At 50.5% G+C, this 23,756-nt stretch overlaps 3 protein-coding genes across 7 annotated transcripts in view; 1 reads left to right on the forward strand and 2 right to left on the reverse strand.

The window, feature by feature from the left end:
* The window catches only part of NCAPD3 (non-SMC condensin II complex subunit D3), a 55,602-nt gene extending 54,868 nt beyond the window's left edge, over positions 1–734 (reverse strand). For 2 of the 3 annotated variants that reach the window (XR_012897703.1, XM_075909376.1), the window contains exon 1: positions 614–734. Coding sequence is in view for 1 of the 3 variants with exons in the window: in XM_075909376.1 (XP_075765491.1) it covers positions 614–674 (61 nt within the window). In the remaining 2 variants the exon portion in view is untranslated. The remainder of the gene's footprint in view (positions 1–613) is intronic. The other variant, XR_012897704.1, reaches the window with a different exon arrangement.
* Positions 735–861: 127 nt separating this feature from the next.
* On the forward strand, positions 862–16,708 carry VPS26B (VPS26 retromer complex component B). Its single transcript, XM_075909387.1, has 6 exons — positions 862–2,412; positions 7,604–7,760; positions 9,985–10,149; positions 11,183–11,358; positions 12,403–12,545; positions 13,341–16,708. Exons 1-6 carry the CDS (start codon positions 2,190–2,192, stop codon positions 13,485–13,487), a joined length of 1,011 nt encoding a protein of 336 aa, XP_075765502.1. The 5' UTR covers positions 862–2,189; the 3' UTR covers positions 13,488–16,708.
* Positions 16,709–17,315: 607 nt separating this feature from the next.
* Positions 17,316–23,707, reverse strand: LOC142820470 (thymocyte nuclear protein 1-like). Of its 3 annotated transcripts, none has more exons than XM_075909390.1 (9): positions 23,551–23,707; positions 22,275–22,355; positions 20,899–21,094; positions 20,414–20,585; positions 19,847–19,915; positions 18,706–18,798; positions 18,248–18,343; positions 17,657–17,807; positions 17,316–17,543 (listed from the first exon to the last, which is right to left on the reverse strand). In XM_075909390.1, exons 2-9 carry the CDS (start codon positions 22,312–22,314, stop codon positions 17,500–17,502), a joined length of 861 nt encoding a protein of 286 aa, XP_075765505.1. In that variant the 5' UTR covers positions 22,315–22,355; positions 23,551–23,707; the 3' UTR covers positions 17,316–17,499. The 3 variants fall into 3 exon arrangements, with proteins under 3 accessions (XP_075765505.1, XP_075765506.1, XP_075765507.1); XM_075909391.1 differs by lacking the exon at positions 23,551–23,707 and adding an exon at positions 22,845–22,962; XM_075909392.1 differs by lacking the exon at positions 20,414–20,585 and having other exon boundaries at positions 20,874–21,094; positions 23,551–23,706.
* Between the last annotated feature and the right edge of the window lie 49 nt (positions 23,708–23,756).

Here is a 23,756-nt window from a genome sequence, read left to right on the forward strand (position 1 = left end):
TGGAAATTGGGCTGGGGGGGGGGGGAGTGATAGGATGGGATTTGTGGGTCCTTGTCTGGCCCAAAAGAGGAAGCAAGCAGCACCCCCAGCCCCTTGGGATCCCTCTTTCCTTCAGCCCCCAGGTGTCTCCCTCCCCTCCCCCAGCCTCTTCCTCCCCTCATCTCCCCCTCCTTCAGGCCCCCCGCCATCCCCTCTCCTCACCCCCCCCCAAGATCCCTTCTTGCTTCAGCCCCCTCCCCCACCAGGCCCCCCCACTCTTTCAGGTCCCATCGCTGTGGTCCCCTCCCCCACCAACCTCCTCCTCCCCCCCACAGGGACCCCTCTAACCCTCCCATACCACCCCCTCATTCTTCAGCTCCCCCACAACCGCCTCTTCCTTCAGCCCCTCCCCCTCTAGCCCCCCCACAACCCCCTCTTCCTTCAGCCCCTCCCCCTCTAGCCCCCCCACAACCCCCTCTTCCTTCAGCCCCTCCCCCTCTAGCCCCCCCCACGACCCCCTCTCCCTTCAGCCCCTCCCCCTCAAGCCCCCCCACGACCCCCTCTCCCTTCAGCCCCTCCAGCCCCCCCCCACGACCCCCTTTTCCTTCAGCCCCTCCCCCCACTCGCCGCTTACCCGCACTGACCGCCCGCAGCCCCCAGCGCTCCGCGGCCCCCTGCGGCCCCTCAGCCCCCATCCTGCCTGTCCTCGGCGCCGCCGGTACCTTCGAACCAGCCAATCCGCGTCGCGCCCTGACACCGACCAATCACCGCGCGCCGTCTGCGGGGGCCGGGGATTGGCTGGCCGGCTGCGCCTGCGCGGGGCGCTCACAGCTGAACCAATGCGCTTGCCCCGGGGGGTGAGGCCCGGACAGGGGGATGGCGCCTGCGCAATGGGAGGAAGCGAGGCCGGGCCGGGCGGCGCTTGCGCAGTACGAGGCCCGGCCCGGGATAGCCCGAGCGCAGCTAGCCGGGGCAGAGCGCGAGCGCGAGCGCGTCTGGGCTGCGGAGCAACTGCGCCCCCTCCCCCCCCGATTCCTGAGCGGGTCCGCCTCGTGCGAGCTGCGAGCCCGGCTCCTGCGCCGGCCGCGACGTGGCCGCCGAGCTCACCCGCCCTGCAGAGAGCACGGGGCGGGGCGCTCCCCAGCAGGGCCTCCCATTGCACCCCAGTCCCGCACCGGGCCCCCCCGTTTGCAGCCCGCTCCCCCGCACCGGGCCCCCCCGTTTGCAGCCCTCTCCCCCGCACCGGGCCCCCCCGTTTGCAGCCCTCTCCCCCGCACCGGGCCCCCCCGTTTGCAGCCCTCTCCCCCGCACCCGGCCCCCCCGTTTGCAGCCCTCTCCCCCGCACCCGGGCCCCCCCGTTTGCAACCCTCTCCCCCGCACCCGGGCTCCCCCCGTTTGCAGCCCTCTCCCCCACCCAATTGCACTTCTTTGCCCTACAGCCGCGGTACTTTACACCTTCCTATTGGGGGACCCTCCCAGTTGCACCCCCTTCTCCCAGCAGTGGTGCCCCTGCTGCACTGCATCCCCCACCCCAAGCGGTAAGTGCTCCCGTTTCATTACTTAGCACCCTCACTCCTTCCTGAGTAGTGGAGGTAAGAAACAGCGGAGCCCCCCCCCACCTCCTCGGGTGCATTGAACCCCTCGGTTGCCTGCCCATTGCACCCCGCAGATCCCCCCCCCCCATTGCATCTCCCAGCAGTGCCTGCAGACTCCCTAGGCAACGGTTGTGCTGCATCCCTTTTCTAAACAGCAGTGGTCCCTTAGGCTGTTATATTGCCCTTCTTAGCAGCCTTCGAGGCCCTCTCTTGATTTCATTAGACCACCCTTCCCTAAGCTGCAGCCTTTTGGGTTGCATCATATTACCCTTCCTGAGCAACAGCTGCCTGTTTTATCCATTTCCCTCAGAAATATCCCTCAGCGCCTTTGAATTGTATCATACCCCGTCCCATCCTGTAGTCCCCAAGCTTGCTAGGGTTGAACCCTGCCAGGATCCTTTAGCATTACAGTCTTCATCCCTAAGATTGGGTTGCATCCCCCTCTCCTTATCTGGGTGTCTGGACTGCATCCAGTGCTGTAGTATTTGAGCCCCTTGAAGGAAACAGTATCCTCAGGCATTGCCATTTCTTCAGTGCACCCCATTTCCTACAGCATCCTCCCTAGCCCTCTGGGATTGATATCCTCCTCCCCCCCCCCCCCCCCCCAGCAGTGAGATGAGCTTCTTTGGGTTTGGGCAGAGTGCGGAGTTGGAGCTGGTGCTGAGCGATGCAGAAAGCAGGCGTAGGGCTGAGCACAAGACTGAAGAGGGCAAGAAGGAGAAATATTTCCTTTTTTATGATGGGGAGACAGTATCAGGTCGGGTCATTCTCACCCTCAAGCACCCAAACAAGCGGCTGGAGCACCAAGGCATCAAAGTGGAGTTCATCGGACAAATTGGTGAGAGGGGAACGAGGGGGTGTGAGCAGTGCATGGTAGAACTCCAGGGGTTTTAATTGGGAGGTTGCAGGGGTACTTTGTACCAGCATGGAGAAGTGGGTTGGGCTCACTGCTTCCTAAAGCTTGGTTGCCACACGTTCCCGGGCCTGCCATTCTGTAGTGATTCCTCTGGTCGGAGTCTGATTGCTTTCTCCTCTGAAATTCAAAAACACCTCCAGTGAGGGTGGCAGTACATAGCAGTGCATTGCATGAAGTCTTATTTATTTGTTTTGCATTAGTGATTCCTCCAGATTGAATACATGTAAATGTTAATAATGCAAGGCTCTGTCTCCACTAGCCTAGGAGAAGGGAATGTAGTTACAAAGTGTGGGAATGTAGTTACAAAGTGTATCGGATGCTTGGAAACTGGGGTTATGGGCCCCAGTGTCTTGTCATTACATTGACAAGTCCCTTGATTATCAGAGGTTATTTCAAATCCCGTTAGATGTGGATGGTCCATGTGATCTATACACTTCAGTCTGCAGAAGGGAGACAACTCAAATCCTTTTCCACATTATTGTTTTCTCTCTCTCTCATCCTATTTTCCTGTTTCTGCTCATTTAGTGACCTGAGCTCTGAAATATATAGAGAGAGATTTTTAAATTCAGATTCAAATCTCCAGGGCTACTTTTAAGTGTTACTATCTTGGCAGCAGCATCCCTCACAGTGTACATGCTGCGTTCTTTGTTAGTCCCCATCCTTTTTATTAACATGTGGCCACATCTCTAGCTGCCTTTGCTGTGCTATTGATTACTTTGTGTGTGATGGGCAGGGCTGCCTTGGGAGGCAGTGGTTGTATTGAGGGCATGAAGCAGCAAATGAGCTTATGTATGTGTACATTTCAAATAATGAGCTATGTCCTAGAAGCACATTACCCTTGTGGATTCACTTTCCTTCCTTTCAAAGTTGGCTGTTCCCAGCTCCATTGAGTCTGTTTATCCTATTGGGGTGGCCAAGCATGCTTATCCATATGAAATCATCTGATATGTGAGCTGTTATTTCTGAGATTTCCGTTGGCGATTTTATATTGTGTGAACCCAATTTAGCTAAGGGCTTTCCTCATCCCATAGCAGGAGGAAAGGTAGTTGCCATATCCATTGTACCATTGACATAAAGAACTGAACATTTCATGGTCTCATCTGAATGTGAGTCAAAATAATTGTTAAACCCAGGAGTAACTTACACAGTTCTTATTTGTTTATTAACTGTGTGGTGTGCATGTGTAGGGCTTTTCAGATAAGACCTTAAATCTATGGCCCAGTCTGCTCTAAAAATCTCAATAGAAGCTGTTGACCAGCACATCAAAGTGATGAACATTTTCAGCATGAGAAGAGTAACAGTTCCTTGATGGTCCTTTGGCCCAGAAGACTAAATTGATGATTTTCTTTATCCAGTTCCACCACCTTCATTTCTCTTTTGACTTTCTCCATTAGCACCACACTTTTGGCGTCTGAGAAGCCACACAGCTAATTATGTATAATCAGACCTCATGATCAGAAATTGGATTATAACCTGCCTCTGGGTTAAAGTCTCCCGAGTAACCTGAGCACGTGTTTTACTCCCAGCTCCACCGCTGACACGCTGTGCAGCCTTGGAAAGGCATTTCACTTGTCCCATTTTCCCCAATTTGTAAAATAAGTACTGTGGGGAAAGTAGACCAATTTTTTGTTCCGGGTTTGCACAGCACAATGGAGTCTTGGTCCATAACTAGGACTTGTAGGTGTTTACGATAATCCAAAAGAAATATCAACAGAGGATTTTTCAAGACTGCTTAATTTGCCTAGTACTTTGACTTCATGAAGCACTATGTATGTAGTTTGTATCTGTTAGAGTTACCAAGAGAGTTTTTATAACCAGACTTGTGGCCCAGATTGTGCTTGGGAATGTTATTTTTAAACAAAACAGGCCCACTAACCTGAGAGATGGTATAATTGATGTGTGCTTCTATAGCACCTTCCATTTGCAGATACCTCATTTTAGGGATTTAAAAGCTTCAGGGGGTAGCTGAGTTAGACTGTAACAGGAAGAATGCTGATAAGAATGGGGGTGCTAATAGTTCTTATCAGCCTCTTGTAGCTATTTAGTCTTTAAGGTGCTACTAGATCATTTGTTGTTTTTTAAGTTTTTCCCGTAATAGACTAACTCATCTAGTCCTCTGAATGTGGTATGCTCAGTCTCTTTTTCTTCTTCCTCCCCTCCTTTTTTTCTCCTTTTCTTTCTTTTCCCCCCCCCCTCCTCTCCTTCCCCCCCCCCCCCCTTCCCTTATTTATTCTTGGATCTGGACTTCTAACACTCCTGTCATCTGACAAAGTGGGCTGTGTCCCTGAAAGCTCATGATACCATCTACATGTTTTGTTAGTCTTTAAGGTGCTACTAGTCTATTTGTTAGGGATTTAGACATTCAGGGGCCAGGAGATAGGTATTACTCCCCATTTCACAGATGAGGGCAGTATGACGGGGTTGGGAATAGAACCCATGAGTCGAACATCCAGGACAGTTTCCCCTCTGACGCTTGTACAGTGCAGATTCCTTTTAGGGCATCAATCTGTCTCGACTGTTCTCCCGTTAATGTTGGTAGATTTAAAAAAAAAATCAGAATGGAGAAAACTGATTTTGATGAACAACTCAAACTGGGGCTTTTCCCTGTAAAGTTTGATGTGCTGATGTCTTTTTAAAGATGAATCCTCTGTTCTTCCTCTAAAGGTCTAAGTGCCAATCTTAGCCCTTGGGCAGTAGTTACTGGGAGCCTAGTATGCCGGCAGTCTGTGTTTTCCCAGTTTAACTCAGTCATTGCCTTCGGTATTGTGTTGTGAGATGAGTCTCTTTCCTATGTCATGCCTGCACTCCCTTCCCACTGCATAAAGGTGCATCCATCCTCTGTCTTTATGGAGGTGTTTTGAAAAGAGAGATGCTTTTGTTTGCACCCTGAAGCTCCAACCAAGATCGGGACTTTGTTATGCTCTGTGCTGTGTAACACAGTGGAGATCATTCCAACCCCAGTGAGTTTCCACTCTAAAGAGATAAGCTGGAGCAAAGGATGGGCAAGATAAAGTATCGCATATTGTACATCCGAGGTGATGAGGCACATCCTAAGTGATTTGCCCAAGGTCACATGTTGAGTCTGTGGCAGGGGTGGGAAATGAACCCAGATCTCCTGAGTTCTTGAGACCCAACCACAAGATCCCCCTTCAAAAAGCTTCTGCTGCAGGATTTAGTGGATGAGTGACAATGACTAATCTTGTCATAGCTTCAGGGGGGTGGCCGAGTTAGTCTGTAACTGGAAAAACTTAAAAAACAATGAATAGTCTAGCAGCACCTTAAAGCCTAACAAACATGTAGATGGTATCGTGAGCTTTCGTGGGTACAACCCACTCCTTCTTTTCATAGCTGTGATTTCAGCTCCAGATTGTAAGAATTATGGTCACCCAAACACTGCCTAACCAAGGGCTGTATTGGCAAATTTCGTAGAGCCCAGCCTACAGAAACTGGAGTAGATTGTCTTTATCCTCATGTATCATAGTGATCAGAGTATAGGTGTATCACTTTTTGTCATTTTGGATCAAGATGGAAAACAAAAGATAGTCACGTGGTCGCTGCTATGCTTGAAGACCTGCTGGAACAATATCTGCTGCCTTATCTTCAGCTGGTTTGAACAACACTTCCACACCGACCCTCATTCCTTAACATTTCCCTGGCCTTGCATGCGTCCATCATAAAATCATCAGCTAGGATTTACCCCGGAAGACGTTTTCTCTGCAGGGTCACATGGTATGGGCTGACATAGTGCAGAGTCAATGGGGCTCTTTACCATTTTTTGTTCACTTGATTTAAGGTGGCCCCCTCGCCTCTCACTGTTGCTTTAGCCATCTTTGGGAGGCATGAGCGATGACAGAAGCTTCCTAGTCCCGTGCTTCTGTGTTCCCTGTTTGTGAGATGCTTTGGGCATTTGTTTTTTCCTGGTGAGAGCTCCAGTGCCGAGGCCTTGAAGGTGGCGTCTGTAGGAAGCACTGAGATGAAGGGATAGCTCCAGATGCTGATTGGTTCGGTGATGCTGGCTTGTCTTTGAAGGTAGTCTGGATATATTAACCTGATTAAACTGACCTACGTACAGACGTTCTGGTTTGTTTTCTTAGGTGGGGAAAGCAACTAAAGCTGCAGACAGCAGCTTGGAAATCTTTGCTTCTGTTTTTTTTGTCTCTATCTGCTTTCATGGGAGTGTGCTATTTAATCATGGGAGTGTGCTATTTACTGACCTTCTCCGTTATTTTTGACATCAACCTGTCTTGTTCTGCCTTGTTCTCTTATCTGTGGGCAGGATATTTTTCATGAGCTCGTGGGATATCGAATTTCCTCTCTACTTGTACAGTGGAGGATGTTGTTTGAGGATCCTCAAGCTCTTTACGGACAATACTTTAGCAACATAATGCTTGGGGGCCTGGGAAGATGACCCCACTTTATTGATGGGAGGAAAAGCTTACAGAAGGTGGAAGTATTGATGGTGTTGAAACAAATTAGTAGCAGACCCAAGTTTGGAACCCAGGAGTATAGACTTCCTAAATCGATCCCTTAAGAGAGTTCCTCCGCTACATTGGACTCTGTCAGGGGAGATGGTGAATGTCAGCAACGTGACCTGTCCAGTGAGGGGGAGAAACCAATTTGCAAAACTGGGTCCTCCTTTTTACTGGCACTTTTTACTGGCACTTGAGCTCGGGCCCAAGATGTGTCAAGCACCTGACTATGATTCTCTACTGCTCGGAGCCTAGCTTACTCACTAGAGGAGAAGGGATGGAACAGGGAAGAGGCTTTTTCAGAGACTGGTTCCTTTTTCCTTTTTAGGGGGAGAGGGATAGCTCAGTGGTTTGAGCATTGGCCTGCTAAACCCAGGGTTGTGAGTTCAATCTTTGTGGAGGCCATTTCGGGATTTGGGGCAAATATTTGTCAGGGATGGTACTTGGTCCTGCTGTGAGGGCAGGGGACTGGACTCAATGACCTTTCAAGGTCCCTTCCAGTTCTAGGAGATAGGCAATCTCCTTTAATTTAAATTTAAATTTTAAAATTTTAATTTAGGCCCATTTCCTGCAATTCCTCTCCCAACACTGACCCACTCGTGTGGGAGGGATCAGCACTGCTTAACTGAGTATTTTCTTCCTAGAGCTGTACTATGACCGGGGCAACCACCATGAATTTGTCTCTCTGGTAAAGGACCTGGCCCGTCCTGGTGAGTTCACCCAGTCGCAGACGTTTGACTTTGAGTTCACACATGTGGAAAAACCGTACGAGTCGTACACGGGGCAGAACGTGAAGTTACGGTGAGTCTCCTCTTGCTGTTGGGTTTCTCCTGATCTCAAGCTTCAGCCTTCTCCCTGTGAATTAATTTTCATGCAGTGTCTTTCTAGCAAGAGCCACAGTAGGTATCCCAGACGAACACACACCAACAGGTAATACAGCAACATGAGAGTCTAATGCCTGTTGAATTGGGAAGAACAGATAGAACTACAATCTTCCTTAAGTATAATAAGAAACAATTAAAAGTCCAACAGAGAGCTGACAACTTTGACCATGTGATACCGCATGCCCCTACTCTAGGTTATGAGTCTTGCCTTTGAAATCATGGGAAATCAGAACGCAGGTGGGTTGATTGTTTAAAAGGGGCATATCATTGAAAAGTGATTGAACTGCTGTTAAAAAAAAAAACATTTTCTATCATTTTAAAACAAGCTCACAATCACTTCTAAAATCTGATTTCCCATGCCTTCCAGCTATAGCTGTTTCTCCAGCTGTAGCAGGGAGGAAGCGTTGATAAAATGCTGAAAGAGGCACCAGACTCCCAGTTAACCCTGTAGAGAGATCGGAGCAATGATGAGAATTTCTAAAGGCTGTTGAATAAATTAATTTGTAATTCACATCTCTCTAGCAACTAAACGCTTCTGTCACTGGACTCTCCCTTTTAAACTGAATTGTGATCCAGCATATGTGTTCAGCCCATCAAGCTGCTGTTTGTGTGGGGGTTATGGTACAGACCAATTTCACGTTGAAGCATGTGGGCATGGAGATGGATTGACAGATCAAACAGTGTGTGTGGGATGCCTAGAAAATCTGCGGAAAATCTACCAACTCCTGTGAAAGCCACATGTCTGAAAAGGGAGTTCTCGGCCCTTTTTGTCATTCCTCTTTCTCCCCCACTTCTCAAACCCCCACTTCTTTCTCTAGCTTCCCCTCTGTTCCTCCAGTCACTTCTTGATATCTCTAGTCTGTGCTGTAACGGAGATCGCTCACGGCAGCTTAACGGTCTGTGAGTCTGAGCCTGGGCTGAAGTGGAATATTAAATTATCAACACTTGTGATGATGGAATACTGTGCTGTCTTGGGACAGCATGTCAGGCGCTGAGTGCAATTCCAGAAGCTGCGTGGCAGACTCAGTAGTAAAATGCCGCCTGTCATGGCTTCTCTTATGCATGTAAATCAGGCTTGAGTTGTTCTTTTTCCCCCCCTCGTTTAAAAAAGAAAGGGAACCAAAGGCGACTTGCAATTTATTTGGCAATCCGAGAGTAATGTCAGGTCATTTGCTTGTCTCCAGCGGATTCCGTAAAATGTGCTTGAGTAGTCCTGTAACCAGGCCTGCTAATTTTAATTGTGGCCTACGTGCAGACAAATGCCTCGCTTACATGCTGCTGTTTACAAATGGCAAATGCTGTTTCAGAGCTGAGCTGTAAAGGTAGCTGCCACCTTGACATCGAGCCTGAGTCAAATGCTAAGGCTGGATGATTTTATGATGGATATTTAGTTAACATAGGCAGTGATAAGTGTACTCGCCTCTCATGCTTTAGGGCCGGGCTGCTCAAAACACAGCTCGTGGTGCAGTTTGGGCTCTCACGTGGCCTGTGGGTGGGTTCCTTTGAACGTGGCCTCCACTGGGAACATGCTCCACAAGAGCGAGGCGTTTCCCAGGGTGGGTGAGCATTGAAAGATGCAAGCAGACGGGCTGGCTGGAACAGACGGGTACAGGCTGTTGGCATTTCTAGCCCCTAGGGACCAGATGCCAGGAGCACTGGGGCATTGTGGGAATTGCTGGCTGCTTAGTGCCTGAGAGGTGCTGATTGGCCACGTTTAGGTCCGGTGCCACGGCTTAAGGCTTAATCTTTGTATTCATGTCTGTCAGTGTGAAAGAAGCTATTTGCATATATATTTGGCATGTGCTGTGAGTATCATTGTGGCCCCCAGGGCTTCCAAAGTTGAGTAGCCCTGCTTTAGGGCCATAAGCCATAGGGTTGAGACTGGAACATCACCTCTTTGCACAGCAACGTACAATTGCTCAGGTGCTCTATAAAGGACTTGCACCTTCCTCTGAGCCACTAGGTATTGTCCACTACAAGAGGCAGTTTACCTGACTGGATGGACCATGTGGGCTGAGCAGCTCCATGAAAGGCTCCGTCGATGTTTCTCTCTCCTCCACCAAACACCTCTCCCTCCGTGGCTTGTGCGCCCAGGGAGGTAGTCTGCAAGGATTCTAATGGGTCAGGCGTTCCCCTTGCAGATATTTCCTCCGAGCGACCGTCAGCCGCAGATTAAATGATGTGGTCAAAGAGATGGACATAGTCGTGCACACGCTCAGCACCTACCCAGAGCTCAATTCCTCTATCAAGATGGAGGTGGGAATCGAGGATTGCCTGCATATTGAGTTTGAGTATAACAAATCCAAGTAAGTGCAGAGTAAAACCCTGTGTGAGGGGATGCAGTCCCCTGTGTGGGCCGAGACTTCTAGGGCATGTCTCCATGGAGGGAAAAAACACTAAACCTCCAGCTCGTGGGGTTCTTTTCTTGCAGTGCAGATTTCTGGGCTGGGGGCTGCAGAACAGGGTCCTAGAGCCCTAGGATCCAGCCTGAGCCCAGAAGCCTACACTGCAGTGAAACAGCCCCTTAGCCCGAGTCAGCTAGCACGGGTCATCCACACGTGTCTAACTGCTGTGCAGACGGAGCCTTAGAGGCTGCGTAACTAGGTATGCAGAGGCAATGGCTATTGTAAACTTCAGGTAGGGCCCTGTAATTTCTCTTCGCTCTCCCTGTTCCCTGCTGTGAAGGGCAGGAAGTTCATTCATTCATGTGCTGGGAGAGTTGCTGCTTTAGATCTTTCCCAGCTCACCGCCAGCCTGTACTGTGTTCTGTCCGAGGCCTCTGTTGCACCCACATACCGAGGTGGGTGCATAAATGGGGATGAAGGTGGATTTATTGGTCCCCTCTAATTTAGTGGTCCCCTTGTTCTGAGTCCCGGGAGGCCCAACGGAACAGCTTCTGCTGTTGACCAGAATGGTACAATTAACTGTGGGACTGTTAACTCAGGCATAGATGTTGGAAATGACTAGTTGAGGTTACATTCCAGACCATTCTTCTCATGCAGAGCTGGAGTGTTCTCCTTTTTTAATTACCCAAGGGATTGCCATCGGGAGGCTTAGATCTTGTTCTTCTGAAGTTTTTATGAATGTCCAGCCTAATATGTCTCCTCATTTCATCCAGTAATCCCGCTCAGACTTGCTGGTGCCCAGAGGTTTGTGCCTGAATGCATAGTTATCACTTGGAGCACCCAGAACATGACTGGAGTGCCCCTGGAATCTCAAATTGGCCCTGAGAAGGATGGGGGAGTGTCTGAAAGGCGCATTCCAGCTTTTCAATTTGTTTCCTGCTCTGTGGTGCAGAGACCAAAGCTGATCCCGGCTGTCTTGCTTCATCCTTCCCAGGTACCACTTAAAAGATGTGATTGTTGGAAAAATCTACTTCCTGTTGGTTCGGATCAAGATCAAACACATGGAGATAGATATCATCAAGAGAGAGACAACAGGGACCGGCCCCAACGTTTACCACGAGAACGACACAATAGCAAAATATGAGATCATGGATGGGGCACCTGTGAGAGGTGAGGGGAGGGAGCCATTTACATTCCTCTTCTAGCATCTTTGGGGGTCCAGTGATTGTGTTGCACCAACTTCTTGTTTTCTTGGCAGCTTACAAATGGCGTGGAGGGGAGGAGGTAAATTGAGGAACATTGCTCCTAGCGAGTCAGCAGCACAGTTAGGAATAGACTTCTACGACTGACCTGGCCCCAGCCGCAGAACATAGCGCTGAAAGGTGGCATCATCTCTCATTGCAAATCCACTGGTTGCTCTGGATCGGTGGTGTCCAGCCCACTAGCTACATGTGGCTAATTGGTTAGTTGAGCATGGCTAGTTTAGTGAACATAGGAACATAAAATGCCAGATGCCCCAGAGGGAGTGAACAGAACAGGGAATCCTCTTGTCTCCCGTTCCCAGCCTCTGACAAACAGACTGGGGACACCGTTCCTACCCATCCTGGCTAATAGCCATGGATAGCCCTATCCTCCATGAATGTATCTAGAAGTGGGTCTGACCCACGAAAGCTCATCACCTATTAAACCATCTTGTTAGTCTTTAAAGTGCTACACAGTTTTTCCTTTTGTTTTAGCAAGATCAGACTAACACGGCTACCTCTCTAGTACTATTTTTGAACCCTGTTCAAGTCCTGGTCTTCAGAACCTCCTCTGGCTACTGCTCCAGAACTGGCTGGATTCCACGGTTCTGGATAATATTCTTCAGCTGTGGGTGACTTGCACTCCTGCTCTAGAGCTGCTGGGTCAGTAGCTAGAAGGGATGTCATCCCATTCTCTTTCTTCTCCAGTGCTGTGAGCAGCAACCCTGTGATATTGAAGGGGGGAGGTAGGACGGTCACCAGAAAGGGCATGACCCTGCTAAGGATCAAAGGTGCTCTGTTCTGTGGGAGTGGAGGGCACTACTCCATCCAGCAGTGGTAAGATATGCCAGACTTGGGCACAGAGTTGCAGGAGTTAGTGTGCTCTCGTTTCCCGTTGTGGTGCCGATGCTCTCTCTGTACGATTTGGATCGGCAGGTTGTGCCTCTGCTCATGCCTTTCATGCCCTTTGCAGGGGAGTCCATTCCAATCAGACTCTTCCTGGCAGGCTACGAGCTGACGCCCACGATGAGGGACATCAATAAGAAGTTCTCAGTGCGTTATTACCTCAACCTGGTGCTGATAGATGAGGAAGAGCGGCGCTACTTCAAACAGCAGGTGAGAGGGGGGTGAGCCGTAGCCAGCCACTCAAGAGCCTCTTCTGGGGCTCCGTTATAAATAGCAGGAGAAGACCCGTAGGCAGTCAGGTTGGCAGTGGGGGGGGAGAAATCTCCCTGGGTGCCCACTGAGACCCCATCATCTGAGGCACGGATAGAGAATGCACCTGCCTGTCTGGGTCTCTTGGGGTTGCTCCTCAGAGAGGCTCAGAGGGGCAGCCATGTTAGTTTGTAACTAAAATACTTTAAAAGGCAGCACTGGTCCTGGTGCACCTCAGGGACTATCTGTATAATGGTTTTGAGTTAGTCTCTAAGGTGCGACAGGACCATTGTTATTTTTTAAATTTTTTTCTTCAGAGAGGGTTTACCCACCGTAATCCCCCTCTGTTCTCTGCACTTTGCCACACGTGGCCGTCTTTTACCTCATTAACCATGGCAGTGCTGCCCAGTGTACTAGAACAGGCCTGGCATCTGGTGGCTGCCTCTGGCTCATCCTCTGGAGTACAGGTTGGACCTCTCTGGTCCAGCTGCCTCGGGACCACGGATGTTGTCGGACCAGAGAGTCCTAGACCACTGAGATTCAGCCTGTACTTCCGTCTGACCTTCAGAGATCTGCACTGCCCGGACCCCTCTCCTGAAGCTTTTCACGGATGAAGGATATGAGAGTGGCGTATGGGGATGGGTGCAAGTTACTGCTACAGCAGCTTAGGCAGATGTCGGCCTGTGAGAACATCCTGGGTGGGGCCAGCCTAGCTCCTGCATGTCCTAACAGGTCCTGTTGTCTGCGTTCTGACAGGAGGTGGTGCTATGGCGGAAAGGAGACATTGTGAGGAAGAGCATGTCCCACCAGGCAGCTATTGCCTCTCAGCGGTTTGAGGGGACGTCCTCCCATGCGGAGGCCAGGACCCCCAGCCAGCCTGCAGAAAACAACAGCCGGCAGTGAAAGGCCCTGTGGAGCGAGGCTGCTGCAGAACCCACGTGCCCAGGGTTGGCAGCAGCAAGGAGTGAGAGAGAAAATATTTCACCAGAGACTTATGAAAACCAATATCAGTTTTGACTTAATTCTGATTTTCGAAGGACCAGTAGGGTGGGGAGGGGGCAATGCAAGCGACAGTGACTACGGGCACAAAGTTGAAAGTACCTCAGTGCTCCCCAACCTGCTTCATTCCTCTGAGGGTAGGCTGCTTTTATACATGCAGGGGCCTTGGGGCTGCCTGTCTTTCCCGTTGCTATGAGACCCCTTCACCATGGCTGCGGGGAGGCGGGAGGGGGAAGGGGAAACTGGGCGCTCCGCCTCGGCGGTAGGTATGTCACTTCGGGCCTGTAGGAAGGCATTTTGCTGCCATCCAAGTCTTTGTGAGGCGAGTAGGAGGAGAGCCTGATGAAGCATTTTAGCTGGAAGGTGGGAGTGTGCGTGAGCAGAGTAAGCTTGAGGTGTAGCCTGCTTGACGGGTTCCCCCCCCCCCCCCCCGTGAGACTGCTGCTAGCGGTTATGTAACAAGTTGAATCAGCCCTGTGAGTAGCAGAGCCAGGTTGTGCAGCGAAGCAGATGACGCTGCCTTTGTGTCCCTGCCGTGGGAGCTCATGGATGCAGTGTCTTGGGAGGAAGGGGCCTTGTTTAACATTTAAAAGTGCAGATGGCAGCTGGGTGTGGAATTGACAGGCCAAAGGACGCTGTATAGGGCAGGCGAGGCATGGGTGGGCAAGCAGAGCCGCTAGGCAGGGAATCTGGGAGGAAACGGTCCAGGGAAAGGGGGAGCACAAAGCCATGCTAGTCTTGGCTCTGGGAGGTTAGGGTGCAGTTTGTAACCCACGCTGCATGATCTAGCCAGGCGGGTGCAGCTGAGCCCTGGGGAACGTGGGTACGTTGGAGATGGTGAGCGTGGCATGGCAGAGCGGTTGTACGGGTGCCACGTGGTGCTGTGGGAAGCAGTTGCAGTCTGGTCTGTACAGGGAAAGCGTACAGACCAGAAAGCAGTAGCTGTACAGGGAAAGCGTTGCAGCGAGAGGCGGTAGAAACATGGCAGGAGCCTCTGAAGTGCTGCAGTAGACGCTGGCCATCGCCTTCTGGCTTTCTCCTTGTTTTCAATTTATCTGAATGAAACTCTGCTTCGTCTGGCCCTAGGGTTCATCCCAGTGGTGCTGTGGTTAAACCTCCCAGGGACATCCCTGACTGGCTGAAAATTATGAGAGTAGCAGGGTGGGGCAGAAGAGGACACGGGCCTTCTTTAAACACACCCGTCTGCAAAAGGCTTGAAGGATCCCCCCGAGAACCTGCCATGTGCTAGTACTACTCCTGGCACGTGGGACACCATAACGTAAGGAGCTATTGCCCCGGATGTACTGAAGTGAAGCAGCAGGGTGTCTGGCACTGCTTCCTGATTGACTGCTTGGTTGGGTCTGTTGAGGCTGGAATTGGGTGGGACCTTTGGGCATGAAGCTACCTGAGGACCCGGCACATGGGATGTCTTTCACTCTCTTAAAATAAACGCCAGTTAATGTTTTCAGAGGGATCACGGGGATGTCCTCGGACGGGCCTCAGCCCTCCCTTCAAGTTCAGAGATCGCCTCTTAGACGTAACCCATTGACTGGATTTGGATGTTCTGTCCTTCTTAGATCCCTTTCTAGGAAGCAGGTAATCAGACGCCAACCAGCATATGGAGGCAGAGACCTGAACGAAACCGGGACACCGGCTCCCTCTAACCGGAGCCGTACTAGTGATTCCCCTGTGGGCTAGAAGCCCATTGATGTTCTGCCAGGCTTACTTCTCAGTCTGGCATTTCCTTTGGTTGGATGCAGAGCTGCTCTCTTGCTGCTGGGAAGTTCAGCTTCTTCTGCAATATGCTGTGTGTGTGACAGTGCCCCGCTGCCTGTAGTGATGGTGGGGGTTGGGTGGGAGGGAGGGGACGTTTTCGTAGTAAGAAAGCTGCTGTAGTTCAGTGATAAATGTATGTTTTCTGCTTGCCAAACTCAGTTTTATTTTCACTGTCACCAGATAGGGCTTTGGTTCTTAACCTAGATGGGGAGTCCTGCTCTATTCTTGGGGACCTGAATTGCCTCTTTGCTGTGAACACTGGCATCCCATGTTCTGCACTGCCGTGGTGAGGTTGCGTGGCTCATTCGGCCTCTGCCTGTGAGAGTTCCTTGCTGCGGGCTGGAACGGCAGTCTCCTCCCTCAGACCTTTTCCAGGCAGCTGCTTTGTTAAATCACACGCAGGGGGGACGGTGTGGTTGGGCCTGGTGCAACATGCAAACGGGGACACTATTTCGGTGGCTGGCTAACGCTGCGTCTCCCCCATTCGGAGGAATCCAGGCATGCTGTAGCAATGCACAATCATTTGAAAACAGGTGAGGTTCCCCTTGGGTGGCAGCTCAGGTAACAGAGGGCATCTGCATGGTTGAGCCTAGCTCAGCTTCACCCTGACCCATACTTTGCTTTCCCTCATCTCGAAACAGCCCCCCTGAAATCCCTTCATGGTTGAATACTCTTCTTGGGTGTAGCGTGTGGTGGTGGTAAGAAGCCCAATGGGTGAACCCACCTCTGTATTGGGCGAGTAATGAGATGGGATATGTGGAGATTGCCTGCAGATGGGAATCCCCCTCTCTGGCAGATGTTCCAACAGTGTCTGCTTGTCACTGTGAGAGGGGTTAGTCAGAAAACGTGCATGCGCCTAAATGTTTCCTTCTGCTAACTTTTCCTCACCTCTGTGTTCCCCGTCATAGGACTAGGCTATAGCCTCTCCCCTACCCCCATTTTTACTTCTCTAATTAGATCATTCAGCCTGCTTTCTGTTATGCCTTGTGTTTCGGGTGATGATACCTGCTCCATCTGCAATGATTGGGGCTTGAGAGAGGAGACCTGAAATATCTAACCCCACGCTGCTCCAAAAAAGAAAAAAACCAACAGTTTTAAGACTGGGGAGTGATTGTGGCTTTTGCAGCCCACCCCATGCTGGGTTGTTTTATCCCGTGCTGTGGATGTCCTCTCTCCCCTGGGCAGATACTCACAGGGGAAGTGCATAGGTACTGAACCAAGCAGTGCAACTTGTAATTTAGCCTCTGCAGTGTTTACATGTTTCTTAATTGATCATCTTTTCAATGGCTGTGTTTTAAAATTTGTTTTTGTGTGTCAGATTAAAAGGGCCATCCCAGGCTTTGAAATGCTGTGCATTCGTTTGTCTGACTTGGTTTATATGCTGCCGTTCTGAGCTATTTTGCCTCTCTTCAGGCCAGGCGCACGGTGGGTACGTGAGGTTGGGAGAATCCAGCCTTTTCCCTTATTGTGCTGTCTCTAAAGATGTGGAACAGACCGGGGAAAGTGAATTGGCCCCACTGTAAGCAATGTGAAGCCATCAGCAGCCCAATCTGTGCTGACTTGTGACCTTGGCAGCTGTTCCATCCCAGTGGGTGGGTTTCTCTCTTCTTGTAGAATTCAGAGCAAGCTTGAGTGAGTGAGCTGGCTCCACTCACCAGCCCAGCACGAGGATGAAACCACAGCCCACATCACTAGGCCCTGAGGATGACACTATTAAAAACTTAAAATAGGGTCTTAAACACTCCATGCAGCCTGCTTTGCTAAATGTGTGTCCTGGCTCTTGGGAGAGCTCTGTCCCTCTACACACAGAAAGGTTTGCCCTGAAGAGTGGAAGGAGCCTTGGGTATTTTGCCTCTTGTAAAGGAGTCAAGAGGCAAGGTCTTTTCTTGTTCTCTTTGTAGGGAAGAGGAACGGCAAAACCCTTCCCTATCTCTGAAAAAGTCAAGTAGAGATCACTGGTTTTTAAAAAGCTTTATTTAAAAATAAGTACGGTGCTGCAAAAAAACGAATATATACATCTCCCTTGGGTCTGTTGGCAGGTTCTTCCATGTGGCTGGGTTTGAGAATATATATTTGAGAGTCAGGGTCTGGCGGGAGGGTGAGGCATTCTCAGCCTTAATGGGGGCTCTTGGTGCTGTCTCTAACTTGGCTTCTCTTCAAGGCTCAAGACAAATTCAAATTCCTCTGGGTGAAGAGGCAAGAAAAAGTTAAAAGTGGAACACACTAGCATCCTAAGCAAGGGCTTTCTCTTTGTCGGAATTTTTCAAGACCCCTCCCCAGTAGGGGGAAGTTCTTACCGTCTGTCAGGGGCTGGACAGAGAGCCTCTGCCGGGTGAAGAGTGTCATGTCCTTCAGCGGGCCTCCCGAAGCTCTGTGTGCCTGGTGGTGAGCCTTCAGCTCAGACAGGGGGATGAAGCGTTTCGTCATCCGCACAAACTGGACATCCACCTGGAGAGTGGGGAGAGATGGGCCATGAGGGAGCATGGTTGTTAGAAACGCACTACTGACAGAGCAAGGAGTCCATTGCCTTGTTGGGGGACAAGACCTTTTTTAGAGGCGTCATAGTTCCCTCCAGGAGTGTTGTGCTTTAAGAATGAACACTCCCTCGTGTAATCTCCACTTGGGCCTTAAAGGTGTGCAGAATAATTTTCCTCTCCCAACCCCTGAGCTCTGCACTACATGGGCTGGAAATTTTCAAGGGCAGTGGAAAGATCTCTAGGGAATATGGCTCTCAGCACCCTCCAGCATGGGCGGGCCAAGGGAGAGCAAAGGAGCAGGGAAACAACTGGAATGAATTCCCTCTGAGACAAACTGGAGCAGATTCAAACAGGGGCTCTGATAGACCAGGGAGGTCATCTAATACTTCATGCCCAGCATGAAGACATTACCATTGACCATTTGGGGTTCGCCTTGGTGCTGGAGGAATCATAGTGGGGGTCCTTTTTGTCAAACTGAGTGTGGTCTGGGTAAGCCTCCTTCACAATCTAAAAATGAAAAGTGAGAATTACTCATAAGTAAGACCAGAGCTGCTGCTAACTCCCACCAGTGTGGAACTCAATGGGCTGGATTCTATTTGGACTCTGGTATGAATCTAACAAATCCATTGCCCTATCTGAAAACACTCCATCACGCACCCAGTGAGATTGCAAAACTGGTGCTTTCCATTAGGGAAGAGGGAAGGCATAAGTCAGCACTGGTGGTCTGCCAAAGGCCCTTCACAACGAGTCATTAGGTTACACTTGCATTTCTCTGGGGCTAAGATAGGAGAAGAGTTGATGTGCTGCTCTTTCCAGCAGAGCAGCAGTGAAGCATTTCACTATGGCAAGGACTAGAAAGAGGCTCTCACCTTGATAATTCCAGCAATCCCAGGCTCTTTGCAGTTACTGTGATAGAAAAATGCTTCTTGCCCAACTTTCATGTCTCTCATGAAGTTCCGAGCCTGTTAGAGGATTAGATAAGAGATCACTCCACTTTGTAATTGAGCTACAAAGTGGGCCTGCACTGTCTGCTATAGGAAGGTGTCAAAAGCCTGTCCCATTAGCTGCTTAACGAAACAAGGAAAGAAAAATAGAAGTGCAGAGGTCACTGGTTCTTCAGACCTGCTCATACAAACATTCCTACAAAGGTCAATATGTTTTATTCTCCCAGTTCAGAAAGAAAGCCAGACTAAACCCCCAGGGTCTTAGTGGTTATAAGGGTGACTGGACTTAAGCAGTTCTACCATCCTTAATCAGCAACTGCAGGAGTCTGAAGTTCCCCATTATAGAACAAGCAGCAACGCTAGTTTCGGTTATAAAGAGACACAACTGTGCTTAGATTTTCCTGTGCGCCAAAATGGAAAACTTTGCTGGAGTCATGTTAGCTGGAGGTTTTCTGGAAAAAAAGAGGAAGGGAAAGACAAGAAATGAGGCTTGATGGTGGGTTTGTTTCTTTTTGAAACCAGACAGAAAAACCAGGTGACTTGCCAAAGGTCTGGCCTGCCTGAATATGTCTGGAGAGACTTTTTTTAAAGCCCTAGATCAACCTGTGATCTGACGGTACTGTAGGGGGTCTATGGAAAGTTTTAAAATAGAATTTAAAATAAATGTATGGAGCCTCTCACAGCCAGCACATCCTTCAACCCATGTTGCTTTCCGCGGTTGGGGAAGCAGCGTGGGCTGAGGGACATGCAGGCTGCAGGCAAAGCTATATTGTTTGGGGGGATCCATAAAATTGTAATAGATTGAAAAAGGGTTGAAAAGGTTGGGAGCCACTGCCCAAGATAATTAGACATACATGCTCTTAGCAAAGTGCAGCAGCAGAAACAACTGGCTTAGTGTACACATGGGAAGATTTCGGGCATAGGAGCAAGTCGGGTGAACAGCTCATCTATTTTGCCTGCAGTTTGGCATATACAAAAAGCTAATTTTTGTTTTCTTACACTTTTCAATAGTGATATTTCAGCAATGCTGCATTTGCAGTCCAGGCCTTCAGTCATTGCTCCTTACCTGGTAATTCCTGACTCCATCCCAGCATGCTGTCTGATTGGGCTGAGTCTTTAACTCTTCAATGCCGAACTGCCCAATCAAATTAAAAACAGGAGGTTAGACTTGATTATAATTGGGATTTCATGGACAGAAGCTTTTCTTATTGTGTGCTTGAATGTGATTTCTAGGGCATCATTCATCATACAGTCAGGTTTCCAAAACTTTTCTCCCTACTTGGTTTCAAGTAAATTATGCTGTAGAAGGAATGCTTTGGCAGTCTAAGGACCAGGTCTGAAATGGAAAGGCTCCTTGCTACTGCCATGAGTTAAAAGTCCTAGCAGGTACAGATTGGGCCTCCGTGTTCCGGCACTCTCGGGACCTGACTGATCCCAGATGAGAGATTTTGCTGGACATGGGGAGGTAATTTCTAGAACCCCTGCTGCCTGGCCAGCACCTCACCTCCTACTGGCCCTGCTGCCCTGTCAACTCTATGTGTGCCACACTGTGGATCCATGGCCCACTGAGCTACCACAGCTCCCAGCCCTACTGGGCAACCATGCACAGGTCTCCCAACCCCACTGGACAGACCTGCTGCCATGCTCTGGATGGCCCCACCGTCAGCTCGCTCCGGGCAGCCCACAGCCTTGCCGGCCCTGCAGCGATCTCAGCCGCTGGCCCTCCACTGGGACTCTGGGCCGTCAACATCCATGCTGGACCATGGATGTTGCTGGACCAGAGAATCCTGGTTAAGAGTTTCAACCTGTACATACATTGAATTCCACACATAAGCCATGCTGGACACGTCTTAAGGATTTTTCTAGGTCTGGAAGAGACTGAAATCTGTGTGTACTCAGAGTGAAGAGGGTGAGTGTGTTGTGAAAGAAAGAAATCAGGTAATTTTCATGTTGAACAGGACCTGAATCCTGTGATCCCACAATCCATAAAGTTTAGACCTTTGCCCTCTAGATATAAAACCGCTTCCTCCCCCTCCCTGAGCACATATGGTGGGGAGCTGGGATAGCAATAGTAAGAACAATCCAGTGCTTACTTTCACATCCACTCCCTTCTCAAACCTGCTCTCTGGCTCTGATTTCATGAGCCAGTGGCTGTACGCTTGCTTGCTTCCCTGCATGCTAGGGCAGGCCGCCTTCTTCGTTGCTTTTCCTGTTCCGCTCCCCGTGGGCTTTGAACTCCTCTTGTTAGCTGCAAGCATAGAGGATCCTTCCTCCTCCTGTAGCTTGTGTTTGGCTAATTTAGCATCAGGCCGCTCTTCAAACAAACAGGAGTGGAGAAATCAGAACACATGGTTTCCTAAACTGACAATGCTGTAAACACCTGACTAATATCCCAGTGGACTTGATATGGAACAGTATTTGGCTAGAAAAAGAAGTTTGGTGGATCCCATTCCTTAGCTTAGGCAGTTAAAATAAGTTATAAAAATGTCCAGCATTTTTAGAATGTATTCCAGGGTAAAACACCAGGAATTTTTACTATTGGTTGGACAGCTATGATCTAACTATTGCCAAGGTTCTGTTCATACTGTAGCTTAAATACAGAAAAGCCACTGTGTTGTATTTCATTAAGGACAGTTTGAGTCAAGCTAATACAACTACCGAATTATTTTGTACTTAGTTTATCTCTAAGTGCAGGCCTCGAAACATTCAACTGACATTAGTGAGCATACAAAAGTCATACATAGTGCACTTTTTTTAATCTCCTGTATTACAGCACACACAAGCCTCTGAGGTCAGGGACCCACTGTGCTAGATACTAAGAAATAGCCTGAAAATTGTAATCTCTTGATTACCATGCAGCTAAGGCTGTGTCTACACAGCACCCTTACCTCGAAAAAAAGCTATGCCATTTGTGTAGTGCAAATTGTGTAGCTTATTTCGAGATTATTTCAAAATACAGTGCTATTTTGACAAATCCCTTAACTCTGTTGAGACGTATGTAAGAGAGTAAAGGGTAATAGAGGCACAGAGAAAAGGTGATTTGTCCAAATTCACGCAAGTCAGTAGCCGAAGTGGGAATACAACTTCTAACCACTTAGTCACATTGCCTCTAGCACAGTTTATTACTTGATAAAACTTCTCTATATCCTAGCAAGTATGATAACAACAATATAGTACTTTGATTTGAGTGCCTTTATTAAGGATGCTTTACAAATATTAATGAAATAAATCTCCTAACATCCTTGTGCTGTAAGGAAACATCACTGTGCCTTACGATATAGGTAAGAAAACAGTCAGTCCTGTATGGGTCCCTCAAACAATGCATAGAAGAGAAACACACAATCTGCAAAACCCTTGCCTACCAAAAACTGGGCAGCTAATAGGCATGTATGGATAAGCGTCTGTCCACTATAAAGTGGAACCCATGCCCAAATAGGCAAACCCAACAGACAAGAAGGTACAGATTTCAAGCTGGTTAAGACTTCTGCACAGACCTGCCAGCGCTCTGCTTCTTTTTTTCCCTGTCTGAGACATCTCTGGCTTCCTTGCACTAGTTTCTCTGCAAGCAGAAGCACCTGTGAGGGGGACATAGGTTGCCATTATTGCTTCATGTTAAGAGAGTTTAAAGTAGTAAAAGTTGGCTACTGTGTTTTATATTATAAATCACAGAAATTTACTATTACGGGTGAAGACTCTCCAATCAGTTGTTATTCCACGGCTTATCAATGGAAATTTGTACATATTTTGGGCTTTGACAATCTGGGATCCTTTGACGATTGAGGGGGAAAATGGTCTTTTTGTGTGTCTACCTTCTCTGCTTTTGCACTGGACAGCAGCTGTGAGGCTGCTGGCAAAAGGGCAGAACACTCCCTCTTCTAGGTGCAAGCCATGGTGTCCTATGCACTGACTGGACGGGTCATAGGACAGGGCCCGGCTGGTTTGTATCCTCCAGTGGTAGGTGTTGGACTGACCTGATACCTGCTTAGTGAGGTGAGATTGTGGTGGGGGAAGTGGTGGGGGGAGGAGGGGAGCAGTCACAGCAGAGAAGTGTCCATGTCACCAACCTCGTCCACATCCACAGAAGTGGGGCTAATGCGCGACTTTGCTGGTAACCACAAAGCCCTTTGCTCCCCGAGCTCCCTCCCAGCCCAGCTTCCTCTTGAACCCACATCCCTCCTCCCAGGGCTCCTTCCCTTTCCCCCCAGCCATCTCCTACCCCCGGTGCCCGCTCCCAGCCCCGCCCCCCCTCCCGTGTGCCCAGGGGCCCGCTCCCAGCCCCCCCCCCATGCCCTGGGGCCCGCTCCCAGCCCCACCCCCCCTCCTGTGCGCCCAGGGGCCTGCTCCCAGCCCCCCCCCCGGGTGCCCTGGGGCCCGCTCCCAGCCCCGCCCCCCCCGGGGTGCCCTGGGGCCCGCTCCCAGCCCCGCCCCCCCCCCCGGTGCCCAGGGGCCCGCTCCCAGCCCCGCCCCCCCCGGGTGCCCAGGGGCCCGCTCCCAGCCCCGCCCCCCCCCGGGTGCCCAGGGGCCCGCTCCCAGCTCCGCCCCGCCCCCCCCGGGTGCCCAGGGGCCCGCTCCCAGCCCCGCCCCCCCCTCCCGGGTGCCCAGGGGCCCGCTCCCAGCCCCGCCCCCCCTCCCGGGTGCCCAGGGGCCCGCTCCCAGCCCCGCCCCCCCCCGGGTGCCCAGGGGCCCGCTCCCAGCCCCGCCCCCCCCACCCCCGGGTGCCCAGGGGCCCGCTCCCAGCCCCGCCCCCCCGGGTGCCAGGCCCCCCCGTACCAGCAGCCCCTCTCTGTGCGGGGGGGCCGGGGGCTCGCGGCTGACTCCCCGGGGGGGGATTCCGGTGCCCACCGCTCCGCCCGCTTAGAGTCGGCGGGCAATAAAGGCGATGCCAACGCGCCGTGCCTTTAAGACCGGCCCCCTGCCCGGCGGCCAATGCGGGAGCCGCACTCCCGGGGAGGAGGGGAGCGCGGGACTACAACTCC

The sequence above is a fragment of the Pelodiscus sinensis genome, chromosome 26 (assembly GCF_049634645.1).
Source record: "Pelodiscus sinensis isolate JC-2024 chromosome 26, ASM4963464v1, whole genome shotgun sequence".
NCBI lineage: Eukaryota > Metazoa > Chordata > Testudines > Trionychidae > Pelodiscus > Pelodiscus sinensis.